Below are 12,927 nucleotides of genomic sequence, written 5' to 3'. Positions count from 1 at the left end.
ACTCCAGATGGGTGGCTTAATTCTGGCAATTCAGTGGGTGCTGTCATAGGAGAAGATGAGTTTAGCACTAGAACAAAATTGTTGTGTCATAACGGTACTTAATAATCACGGTTCATAAAGCTGCTGTTAATTCAGTTATGATTTTAAAGTGAACCCTTTTTATATGAAACCTAAATCGTCAACGTTCTGACAACGTATGCTCATTAAATATCCTGTGACACTTTTCACTAGAGTTGAAGAGGTGTTGGTTCCTCATAGCCTCTCCAAATTCCCATTATTCTGCCTACCTGAAATTCCCATTGTAGGGGCTGTTGGTAATCCTCACTTCCTCATCTAATCTGTAGTGTTGGTTTGCACTGTTAATACAGCTTTTGTGTTACACCGCAGTGGTGGAGTAAGTGATACAGAAGGTATGGGTGAAATTTTGACCCAGTTGACATCAGTGAGGCCAGATTTAAACCTAAAAAATGTTTTGAGGTGAAATGTACTCACCAGGATGAAAGCAGCAACATGTAATCATCCTTAGCACCAAACAGAATATGAGTTGATATTTTATACTATATACACATTAACTGTGCTGAATGTCAGCATTTTGCTGCCAATTTCATATAATTTAAGGCTGAATGCAAAATGAGATCCTCTTCTGATCCCTAAATTGTTAAATGCATTTCAAAAGCCAACTAACAATGCCAACTAACAAGGTATATCAGATCCAACCCAGTGTAACGCCGTTGAAGTCAGTGGAGTTACACCAAGGATGGATTTGACCAATCTTGTCAGGTTGCTGGAGCACTTTATTTTTCAGATTTCTTGGAAAACATCAAGCCAAAATAAAGGCTGCATGAAATTCCTATACAAAGTCAGACTCTTCAGTACCACATGTGCTCTTGTATAAGCGAACACTGAATTTCCCTCAGAAACAACTAACGTAAATTAATGCCCTATGGTTAGGGCCCTACCAAATTCACAGCTATAAAAAACGCGTCACAGACTGAAATCTGGTCTTTTGTTTGCTTTTACCCTATACTATACAGACTTCATGGGGGAGACTAGGGTTTCTCAAACCGGGGGTCCTGACCCAAAAGGGTTTTGCACCGGGGTCACAAGGTTATTTTAGGGGGGTTGCAGTATTGCCACCCTTGATTCTGCGCTGCCTTCAGAGCTGGGCTGCTGGAGAGCAGTGGCTGTTGGCCGGGCGCCCAGCTCTGAACGCAGCGCCCCACCAGCAGCAGCACAGAAGTAAGGGTGGCAATACCATATCATGCCACAATTACCTCTGCACTGCTGCCTTCAGAGCTGGGTGGCTGGAGAGTGGTGGCTGCTGACTGAGGGCCCAGCGCTGCTGCTGGCAGCGGTTCTGCCTTCAGAGCTGGGTTCCTGGCCAGCAGCGGCGCTTGGAAGGCAGCGCCGCTGCCAGCAGCAGCACAGAAGTAAGGGTAGCAGTACAATAATGCTGCAACGCCCCCACAACTCATTTTTGGGTCAGGACCCCTACAATTACAACACCATGAAATTTCAGACTTAAGTAGCTGAAATCATGAAATTTATTATTTTTAATGTCCTATGACTGTGAAATTGACCAAAATGGACTGTGAATTTGATAGGGCCCTACTTATGGTTAAGCTCAGTCAGTGTGCCTTTCCTTTAGGCCACCCACCAAGCAAAAACAATTTTTTTGCCTTGAATTTATGGCATCAGGTTCTCAGTTTATACAGGAACATATGCAGTAATTTAATTATTTTAAAGTATTTCAAATTAATGAACTTCTCATGGAGGAAAAAAAAGTCATTTCTCATGGAGGAAAAAAAAAGTCATTTTAGTGAGCTTTGAGAAAGGTCTTCCTTCCTAGGACAGGAATGATCTTTACAATTCACCAGTGGATACGCTCAGCCGTATTCTTACTATGGCTGTTCTTTTATCTCTAACACGCTCTTTCTTTGCGTGTGTGTGAGTCCATATACAGATATAGACATGGAGTCAGATTAAATAAAACACATATGCTGCTTCAGCATAGCAGAAGTCTGCGCAAGATATTGAAATACCCCTAACAAACGATTATTCTGTGCAAGGGAGAAAAAGAGAGCCTGGTTTTAATAAAATGGTAGATTTGCTTGCTTTTTTTAATTTAAAATATAAATCTATCTAGGGTTTCAAGGCTGATGCTGCCTAGAATGGGTACATGTTTATAAGATAGTCGGATGAGGTTATGTAGGTACAGTTTGAACCGCATACATGTACTGTACATGTGGGTATGTATTCACTCACTGATTTGGCTCAGGATGCTCTCTGTGCATTTACGGTATTTTTCAGAAGCTTTCCATTTCTAAGCTCTATTTAATGGAATCTATGCATAGTAAGTAATCAGGTCAGAGAGAAGCAGCATCCCCTGTTTGAGATCAATCGCTGGCTAATACTTTATCTAGGCCACTTTATTATCTCATGCTGATTCCATTCCCATTCTCCTCCTCCTTTGTAGCATGCACTTCAGCTGTGGTAAAAGTACGTATCGCATACATATTAAAAACATATACCCATTCTATCTGTATGTAAATGTGTGAGACACAGCTGGATATTGCAGGAGTTTGATTTACTAATAGTTATTATCTGTTCTAGCTGCTCAGTGGCAAAGAGAGTTTCAGAAAACAAGCTAGCGCAGAAATTGTCTTTATGGTATCACTATTCTGCCTTAGTGATTGTTTAAAATCCTTCTCTTCTTTGATTGTGAGGGTTGCCTTGTGTTTTGCAGATTCCATGCACTTTTCAGAGCGTGCAAGCAGAACTGTAGAATTTTCTTGTCGGGTTTACCACTTATGCACTATGGAATTATGCTATGCCTCAGATGATTATTTTTGAATGTAAGTGATTTTACTGAATAGAATGGGATTTGAGATACCAAATGCCATGTATGTAGCAGTTATTTCTTTGCATTTTACTTTGGGTGCATAAAAGTGCACATCCATGATGATGGAGTTCAGATTTCTCAAAGAAGGCTCTGGTAGATAGCTGCAGAGTTTTTGGCTAGGAAACAATCAGCTGTTGCAGCAAAATCAGTTTAAACTTTTACATTGAATTAACTTTACATAAATATGTTAATTTTTGTTTAGGTCTTTTAGTTAAAATTCTCACTTGTAGCTTTTTTCTCCATTTTTTTTTAAAAACCAGTCCAAGCAATATAGATTGTAGGATCATTTCTGTTTATTTTTTGTGCTATTTTATTGATTAGTAGGGATTAATGGTAAATTATATATTTGTATAAATAAAAATATTAACTACTGAAAATCATGTTTTTTCTGAAAATTTTGAAGCCTATCACAGTCTTAAGTTTAACAAATAGTCCCTCTCTCACAATTTCAGGGTAATAACCAGAACTGGCTCTCTGGTCTCCTTAGGTGCAGTTAATATTTTTCAGATTGATAATTTGCTTTTATATTTTATTAAGTTTTCTTAAGGTCATTGAAATGTGAACTCTCTGGAACAGATGCTGCTTTGCTTATATTTCCCCAAATACAGTAGATTGAAAAATGTAAGTATATAAACCATGGACCGTATAAAATAGTAATAATAATAAATTATTCTGAACTTGGTTTTTGCTCACTGAATTTGACTGTTGCATGGGACATACAGTGAAGATTTTAACTGCACCTTAAAAATTGAGGGAGGAAATAATATAATCGTATATGGCTTTCCTGTTAAAATATCTCAGAGTAAAAGCCAAAACAGGACCCAATTGTGTGTATTTATAAATAGGGAATGCACCAGCAAGTAATTTTACTTGAGCTCTTTATTTGCACAGCAATACAACAATGGAAGCATTGGCTGAATGCTTGAGACAGTTGTAATTTCTTTTTTGATGACATTAACACTTGTGAAAGAACAGAGGGCTGTCTAAGCTTGGCAAACAAGCTTTGTTTTCCACAAACATGTCTAATAAATCTTTTGAAGAGAGTATTACAGATAAATAAAATTTACCTGACATTCCCTGATCACAATGAGCCAAGAGTTTTCAATTCTTAACCACTTACATACAACTTATTTTACTGGGAAATCAGTCAGTACAGGAATCTCCTAGCAGGGATGATTTGTCCCTTGTAAAATTGTCAGTGCTTGAACTCATGATGAATGGCTTTGTTTGCAAGCATTTATTCTGCCCTCTGTCACAATGATCCTAGTTCAGACCATGACAAGGAGAAACTCTGGCAGACACCAAGCATATTTAAGATGTGATAGGTCTGTCTTCAGGTTTCCTAAGGAAATGGGACAGACCCAGGCATTATAGCTGACACAAATATGAGAAACTTTCAAGCTTTCAGCCTTCATCTTTTATGGACAAGAAGTTCTGGATGAAATCCTGGCTCCACTGAAGTCAATGGCAAAGCTTCAGGATTTCATCCTCTGTGTTTAGTATCTTTTTTTTTTTTTTTTTTTTTTTAACCATTCATTGTAATTAGTCATCATTTTCATTGATCAGTGTAGCTCATAGTTGTGGGGGGAACTGTGTATTATTGCAGGTAGTTGTATAGCCCAACCAATTCCCTAGGCCACGTCAAATAAATAAATAAATAAATGTTGCTATTCATGGGATATAGTTTATTTCTAATCACTTGAAAAATCACGTCAAAATCCAGAAATGTATTCCATGAGCGTCAGTGAATCCAGCAATTCTAGAAGACCTAAGTTTGTGGGAAGGTGAACTTGCCAGCATTATTAGCATGACTGCAATTAGATTTGTTTGGTAGCTTCCACGGTCCCATTGTTTGTATAACCAGTCACTTTTTGCAGAAAATGTGAGAATCTAACTGCCTCTTTCTAACATGCCCTAAAGCTTCAGAATATCCTAGTACTTTTTGATGGAATATGAAAAGAAATAGCTTGGATGAGACTTTAAGATGTATAAAAATCTAAGCAACCAAGAGAAATGAATTGGCAATAAGCAAGAATGACACCATGAATATTTATGGTAAAATGAATCTGACAACTCCCAACCAAGAAGCTATTGGACTTGAGAGTTTGTTTAATTTGAGGGGCACGTGTCTTGTATAGGTACTTAAGAATAAGGCTACGTCTATGCTACAAACGCTACAGCACACAGCTGCAGCGCTATACTATAGATGCTTCCTACATTGACAGAAGAGTTTTTTCCATCCATGTAGGTAATCCACCTCCCTGAGCGGCGATAGCAAGGTCTGCAGAAGAATTCTTCTGTTGACATAGCCGCGGCTGTGCTCAGGATTATGGCAGTTTAACAATGGTGTTCAGGGGAGTGAATTTTTTCAGACCTCTGAGCAACGTGGCTAGGTTGATCTAAATTTTCAAAGTAAACCAGGCCTAATTGTGATTCTTAATACGTTTTTCTGTGGTTTTTCCAGTACCATCAAAATTATTTTGTTACTGAAATTGCAAATATATCAATTCTGCTTCATTAAAGGTTTTTGTTTGTTTGTACTGGTGTGGGGTTTTTTGTTTTTTGTTTTTTTTTCATGTCAACTACTTTTTATTTTTCCCTGTGTTTAGGAAAATTTCAGTTCACAGTTTACAATAACAGTCATATCTGTTGTTTCCCATGCTTTGTCTTTTCTGTATGTCTGTTCAAAATCATGTATGCGGTGGTGGTGTAGCCATGTTGGTCCCAGGATATTAGAGAGAGACAGTGGTGAGGTAATATCTTTTATTAGACCAAGTTCTGTTGATGAGAGAGACAAGCTTTCAGGCTAGCCCGTTGTCTTCTTCAGGTCTCCATGTAGGCTCCAAAGCTTGTCTCACTCACCAATAGAAGTTGGTCCACTGAAAGATATTACCTTCCCCACCTTGTCTGTTCAAAATCATGTCATTTATGCCAGTCCTACAGCAGGCTGGCATATAACACTGATTTGTTAATCTGATAATTTATTTAATCCAAATAAAAATGGAATTGCAAATGGACTTGGTCACTGCATAGATTTTAAACTCTTGGGGATAAAGAGTGGATCTTTGTATCTCTGTGCAGTACTTGCCTGAATCGTGATTGGAGCACGTAGGTACAGCTTCAGGGTAAATACTAAATAATGCCAACAACTGCCTGTCAGTGCAATATACACAAAGCAAAAGAAAGGGCTGTGCCTCCCAAGACTTTCTGGTGACCCGTATGCTTTATGACTCCAGTCTTGCAATTGGATGCAAGCCAGCAGATTCTTGTGCACAAATCCAGTTGCAGGATCAGGGCCTGAAGTTGTTTTTAAAAAAAAATCAGTTAATACTATTTTTTTAATTTGTGCAAAAATGCGTATAAATAGGGGATATTTTTCTACTTAAGAGGGCTGCTCTGAAACATTTTTAATTGGATTTTCATTGTGATTGACAGCATTTGATTATGACAGTAACTTTATTTGGCTGGACTGTTACAGCCCTCTTGTTCAGATTTTTTCCATCAAAGCTCTTTTTTATCCCCTGAATTCCCTGTAGAGTAGCAGTGATTGTGAAAGAGCCTTTTAGCACCTTTGTTGTAGCCATCCCTGGTGATGATTGGACCCAGCTGGTAGTAGATAAGAAAATGTTCCTTTCACAAAGAGGCTGTGTCTCCTGTCTCCACGGTTTCAATAATTTTAAGAGCCCCAGAAACCTGTTGAGGATTAGAAGTAGCTTTAGATGTGAAATGAGTGTTAAGTATTAGTAATCGGGAGATTAGGGCCCCGGGGACAATGGGAGATAAACAACTGCAATTAAGGCAAATCTGCCAGAGTAAACAAAATTTAGAAGAAACAGATGCCCTAACCATTTTGGGGGATTGATTTGAGGGCACCGAGGAATCGATTTTTGTCTTGTTTACACTTTCAAACCCCTGTGATAAACTGGGAGGCTAAATATTTCATACAGCCTGATTTTAGTTAATTTTTTTCCCAGTCCTCACAGTAGGCCTACTCTCTTCTAACAGTGACCAGGCCCGAGTTTATTCAGCATTCACAGGGAGCAGCTAATTGTCTATGAAGGGCCCCTGTGTTTAAATGGGCTTGACAGGAATTTAAATTTTGTTTCAATCAACCTCTGTGCTCACAGCCTGCTCCAGTTTCTAATTTTTAAATTAAACATGATTTTTTAAGCTGTGTGCCTCTCCTCTGGAACTCTCTGCTTTAACTCCCAATGAAGGCAGATGCTTCAGCACTGGAATGTGCAGGTTTATCGAGGCAGTAATAGCAAAGTACTTATATGGAAAAGTTCATTGTCTCATAAATGTGCATCTGCCTATTTACAATTTAATTGGAGCTGTGCAGATAAATCCTCGGCTCCTGTAAATCAGCAGAGCTCCACTGACGTCTGTTTACACCAACTGACGATCTGGCCCGCTAACTTTAAAGAGTGAGTTTCTTCTTGTGTAAGTAGCCTTGTTTGAAAAGCATCCTGTGAAAATGCAGGGCGGAGAATGGAAGTCATTCTGGTGACCTTGATCATTTGTTATCGCAGGAGTATCTGAATGGTCAATTCAATGGCCTTGTGTGGTTTTAAAGGAAAATTTATATTTTGTGTAGCTAGTGGTGATATTTTCTTTATAGCATTGCTGTCTGTGTCTTCTAAGACTACACATATTTATATGCCGTTTTACCTCAATTCATTTGAGTTACACTTTCTGCATACGTTGCCTGTACGAGATGGATATGATTTGTCATTGTTTTCACTTTGAGTCATTTAATACTTGTTTGTATTATTGTATACCTCTCACAACTACGTATATACATTACAGAGACAGTGACACGTTAAAGAGTGTGTCTGTTTTTAAAAATATTCTTTTTTATTATTAATTTTACTCTATATTATTAGAATGGAAAGACTTTGGCCTGGTTAAAAGTACACAATTAAGTCGACCTATGTTAGGTCGACCTACAGCCACTGCAGTGTTACTGTGGTGTTTCATGTCCACACTATCGTCTCTCTGCCAGCAGTGTGCGTCCTCACCAGAAGCACTTGTGCCCACTTAAGGGGGGCAGTGTCGGGGACTGTCAGCTCCGTGTGGAACTCCATGCTGGGAGAACTTGGGCTCTCAGTGCTGGGCTCTGAACCGCTAGCTCTGCGTGGTGCTGACAGCGTCTACACTGCGTCACCCTAACTACATCGAGCTAAGCGCTACGCCTCTTGTGGAGGTGGAGATGTTAGGTCGGTGCAGTGGGGCGCTACCTCAGCGGGAGCAATGCGGTAGTGTAAACACTTATAGATATGGGCGGCTGGTGACTCTGCCATTGGGGAAGGGTAGCCCCCAGCCCCGCCTCTCCCGTTCTGCCCCTCTTTCCCCCTCCTCTTCTGCACCCCTCTCCTGCAGGAGCCCAGACCGGCCCCAGCACCAGCTGCTCTGAGCCCCTGTGGGGAGGCAGGACGGCCAGCCAGGGCAGAGTGCTGGGAATCACAGGATGGGGCCTGGCTTGGGCTAGGCTGTTTGGGGAGGCACAGCCTACCCCTACCTATGATACCCACCACCCATGCTTACACAGTTAGGTCAATGTAAGATGACTTCGTTGACCTAACTCTGCAATGTAGAGCTGGCCTTCCAAAAGCCTGATTTATTTACGACTTGCATTACACTCACTGTGGAAGATGAAAATAGACTAATTTAACTTTTGTTTCCGGTCAGTTTTCTGATTCTCATGTAGCATTTGCTACCGCAGTGTTTGGATGCCAAAGACTGCAGGAGGAATTTTTAAATCCAGTCAAACAGTTCTAATTATAAAGGGGGGTGAGTGTTTTTCTCTTTTTCATGAAAATATATTTATTAACAGTAGACTTTGGATCAGGTCTGAGAAAGAAAGAAAGTCAAAGTTCACTGAAATCAGTAGAAAAATATAGGCCCAGTTCAAGATGGTACTAAAGCACAGGCCTAACTTTACTTACCTAAATAGTTCCACTGGGACTAGACAGATGCTTGAAGTATGATGCATGCTGAAGTACCGTCCTGAATCAGGGCCTTAGATGGGATTACATGCCACTCTTCTTTTTTCTGTATACTACTCTTCATAGCCTCAGCACTGGCTGCAAAGGCTCAGGCATATTAATCTCCTTGTAGGCATATTAATCTCCTTGTAGTTCTGTTGCATTGGTCTTTTAAGAAACAATAAACCCTGGAAAAATGTCATTACCTGCAATTAACACCTGGCTTGTTAGTTAAGCACCAAAGGTGATGCTGAAGGCAGTTGATGTTTCAACAAATTATCAAAGTGAGATTGCTGTGGAAAGCATGATCTGCAGGTTGCCAAATAAACGTCAGGTCTATCTAATTTATACTGTTGCAGTATGAAAAATGGCTGCCTAAATCCATTCTTAAATAAGGTGTCAACCAGGTGTAAATAATGTATATTAAAAATCATAACAGAAGATGGACATTACTATAAACATTTTTCTCCTTTGTGAAAGTAACCAGATTTTCACCCATCAAAATAGATGATGAATTCATTCTTCAAAGGTCCCATCAATACACAGATTTTGCTGCTGGATTTTGTGTCTCGAGAAAGAGTCATGCAAGAAACTCCTTTAGCTCACTATTGTTGACCCTCTGAGACAGGTCAGCTGGAGAGCAATGTGCTTTTAGGCCTGCCTTAATCTCAGAGGCCTCTGCAGTGACCTAATCCTGTCTCGGGTTCATCTACACTGCCAAAAAGAGGCATGCAGCAGCACGTCTCACAGCTTGGGTCAATTGACTTGGGCTCATGGGGTTCACGCTATGGGGCTAAAAACAGCAGTGTGAACGTTCCCACTCGGGCAGGAGCCGGACTCCGAGGGCTTCCCCCCTTCTTCCCCCATTGCCGGGTTTCAGAGCTCAGGCTCCAGCCCCTGTGGGAACAGCTATGCTGCTATTTTTAGCCCCGCAGGGTGAATCTAGTCAGCTGACCCAGGCTCTGAGACTTGCTACCGCGGGGGGTAGGTTTTGTAGTATAGATGAGGATCAGAAATGTTAGGAACCAGGGGAGGTTTTCATATGATTTGCACTGGAGGCATGAGACTGAGGCATGTCCTGCATGATGATGATCTTCAGAAAAGCAGAATTACAAGATAAGAAGTTTTCTCTCTTAGGACCATCCATTGTGCTGATGCAATTCCATTGTCTAAAGACGAACTTTCTAAACTGGAGCACTCTCTCTGGTTTGGAGCATGGACAAGAGTAGGCCAGCGGAAAATTAGTGACACCTTAATTATATCATATGAAAAGTGAAACAGCTTTGTAAGAAGTTGGTTCATAGATAAAGATACAAATTCCAAAAAATTACCAGGGCACTTCTGAAAGCCCATGTGATACCTAAACACGGATAATGGAAAACAGCTCCAAGGGCTTAAGTACTTTGCAGCATTGTTCATTTGCCAGTATATTTTGTACCTCTTTTCAACAGCTTATCTGTCACCATTGAGATAAAATCATTAGTATGGTAATCTAGATGACCATAGTTCTGACAGTGACCTAAGCTAATCTGCCTTTGCAATTTCAAGAACTATGTTTGACTTCTCTGAACGTAACCTTAAATTGTAGTCTTGTAAGAATTTCAGAGCTGTATCCTTCACTCCTTCTCCTAATGAGGTTATGACCAAATGCTCATTATAATTGCTTTAGACTCTTTTTAATTTTCAAGCTTATTAATCATAAGAAGAGTTATTTAAAATTGCATAAATTAATCTTAGATTAAAAGCCCATCAAAGCCTCGAAACAATTAAGAATAAGTAGGATTTCCCTGGGGCAGCAAGTTTTATTTGAATAGTGTAGTCAGGTGGATATCAGAACATTGAAGTATGGTAGTGATTAATGTATGCAAAATTTAAATGAGGGTTTATAAATGGCAAATCTAAATCACATATTGACCTAACTGTAGGCTTTAACTGCATTGTCTGTCATATATTTAAACCATTTAGTAATCAACATTTTAATTACAGTGTATGTTAGGGAGGCCATGCGACAAACAAATTCAGCATTTTAACAGCCACCTGGAAGTGTATCCGCACAGTGGGGCTGTTCTTTTAACTGTTCAAAATAAGATGATGCAGAAGCAGAATGGAAATTTTAACATTTGATTTTGCTCATAGATATGCTCACGTACCTGCTTTATCACATGTCCAGGAAATGCCACTGATCTGTGCTGCTTTATAACTCCCCCTGTACGTACTAGTCTCTGAATAAAATAAGTCCTTACTTACTCTCCAAGCCAGCACAGGCTACAGGTGCTATGGGGCAAGAAGTCTTAGGTTTTGTTTGTTTCTTTGTTTTGTAAAGATTATTATTTTTGGTTGATGGTAGGTGGGGCTGAGGGGGGGGGTGTCTCCTGATTTTTGAACTCACCCATTCCACTTAATTAGTGTGTGACACTTATAGTATTGGCAACTCTCGCACATTTATCATAACATAACTTTGGCTTTTGCTAGAGCGCCCAATTGAGATTGAAGCGCCATTGTGCTAAATACTGTATGAACACACAGTCCCTGCTCCAAGTCTAGTGCGCAGCATGGTGCTGAGGCAGGACCTGAGAACTGGGGCACACCCAACCGATCTCAGATAGGAACCACCAAACAGCCATTACACAGGAACCACTTTTAATCTGTACTAAGCTTGGCTGGATTCAAACTGGTGACCTATAGATGAAAGGATCCGTAGCTCATTAGCGAAGCCCTAACATTTTGTGTCATCAGCGCTACTGTTCTTTAAAGAATGAGGTTTCCTTGATGGAAAGGGGTGTCTGTTAAATCAAGTGCTGATCTTTTTGAAGCTTACACAAACGGGGATTCATCTAGTCCAGTGCTTTTCAAACTTTTTTTCTGGTGACCCACTTGAAGAAAATGGTTGATGCCCGTGACCCAACGGAGCTGGGGATTTGGGGTGCGGGAGGGGGTCAGGGCTGGGGCAGAGGGTTGGGGTGTGGGGGTGGGGCTGGGAATGAGGGGTTCAGGTGTGGGAGGGGGCTCTGGGCTGGGGCAGGAGGCTGGGGTGTGGGAGGGGGGTCAGGGCTCTAGGCTGGGGGGTGCAGGCTCGGGTCTGGGGATGAGGGGTTAGGAGTACAGAAGGGGGCTACAGGTTTGGGGAGGGCTCCAGGCTGGGGCAGGGGGTTGGGGTGTGGGAGAGTGTCAGGGCTCTGGGCTGGGGGTGCAGGCTCTGGGATGTGGCCAGGGATGAGGATTTTGGGGTACAGGAAGGGGATTCAGGTTTGGGGGGGCTCAGGGCTGGGGCAGAGGATTGGGGTGCGGGCTTACCTCGGGTGGCTCCCACTCAGCAGTGCAGTGGGGGTGTTAAGGCAGGCTTCCTGCCTGTCCTGGCACCACAGACCGTGCTGCGCCCCGGAAGCAGCCAGCAGCAGGTCCGGCTCCTAGGCGGAGGCGCGCAGGTGGTTCCACGCAGTTCTCGCCTGCAGGGAACGAGCCAATGGAAGTGTGGAGCCAGTGCTTGGGGCAGGGGCAGCGCACGGAGCCCCATGGCCCCCCTGCCTAGGAGCCGGACTTGCTGCTGGCTACTTCTGGGGCACAGCACAGTGTCAGAACAGGTAGGGATAAGCCTGTCTTAGCCGGGCAGCACCACCGACGGGACTTTTAACAGCCCGGTCAGCAGAGCCGCCATGACCCAGTGCTGGCACCACAGTACTGGATCGCGACCCGCAGTTTGAAAACCACTGATCTAGGTATACAGGATACGTCTACACTGGAAGTGAATGTGTGATTGTAATATGGGTAGGCATACACATTAGAGATTAACACATCTAAATTCAATTCTAAGTACAAATTTTTGCAACATAAACAAATTCCAACAATTACTCCAAGGTCTTTGCACTAATGTATATACTCCATGGTCCATATGGGTCGTCAGCAGCATTTGAACCCATAACTTTTACAGCTTTTATACCACTTCAGCCATAGAAGTCATTGATGGAGGGAAACATGCTGTTAACATCTGTGTGGACCAGCCTATAGACAAAATACAAATACACACTTTGCCAGTGAATT

General features: G+C 41.6%; 1 protein-coding gene across 10 annotated transcripts in view; it reads left to right on the top strand.

Annotated features, from left to right (window-relative positions):
• The window catches only part of MAP2K5 (mitogen-activated protein kinase kinase 5), a 184,680-nt gene that overhangs the window by 158,528 nt on the left and 13,225 nt on the right, over positions 1-12,927 (top strand). Inside the window, exons 22-23 of one of the 10 annotated variants that reach the window (XR_006572351.1) lie at positions 2,747-2,855; positions 3,440-3,523. The exons of 8 other annotated variants lie outside the window; for them this stretch is intronic. Coding sequence is in view for 1 of the 2 variants with exons in the window: in XM_044979134.1 (XP_044835069.1) it covers positions 2,747-2,785 (39 nt within the window). In the remaining variant the exon portion in view is untranslated. Of the gene's footprint in view, positions 1-2,746; positions 2,858-3,439; positions 3,524-12,927 lie in introns of those variants that run through there. One more of the 10 variants, XM_044979134.1, reaches the window with a different exon arrangement.

The sequence above is a fragment of the Mauremys mutica genome, chromosome 11 (genome assembly GCF_020497125.1).
Source record: "Mauremys mutica isolate MM-2020 ecotype Southern chromosome 11, ASM2049712v1, whole genome shotgun sequence".
Lineage (NCBI taxonomy): Eukaryota > Metazoa > Chordata > Testudines > Geoemydidae > Mauremys > Mauremys mutica.
The sequence above is the reverse complement of the archived record's forward strand: the minus strand, read 5'-3'. Positions and strand labels throughout refer to the sequence as shown.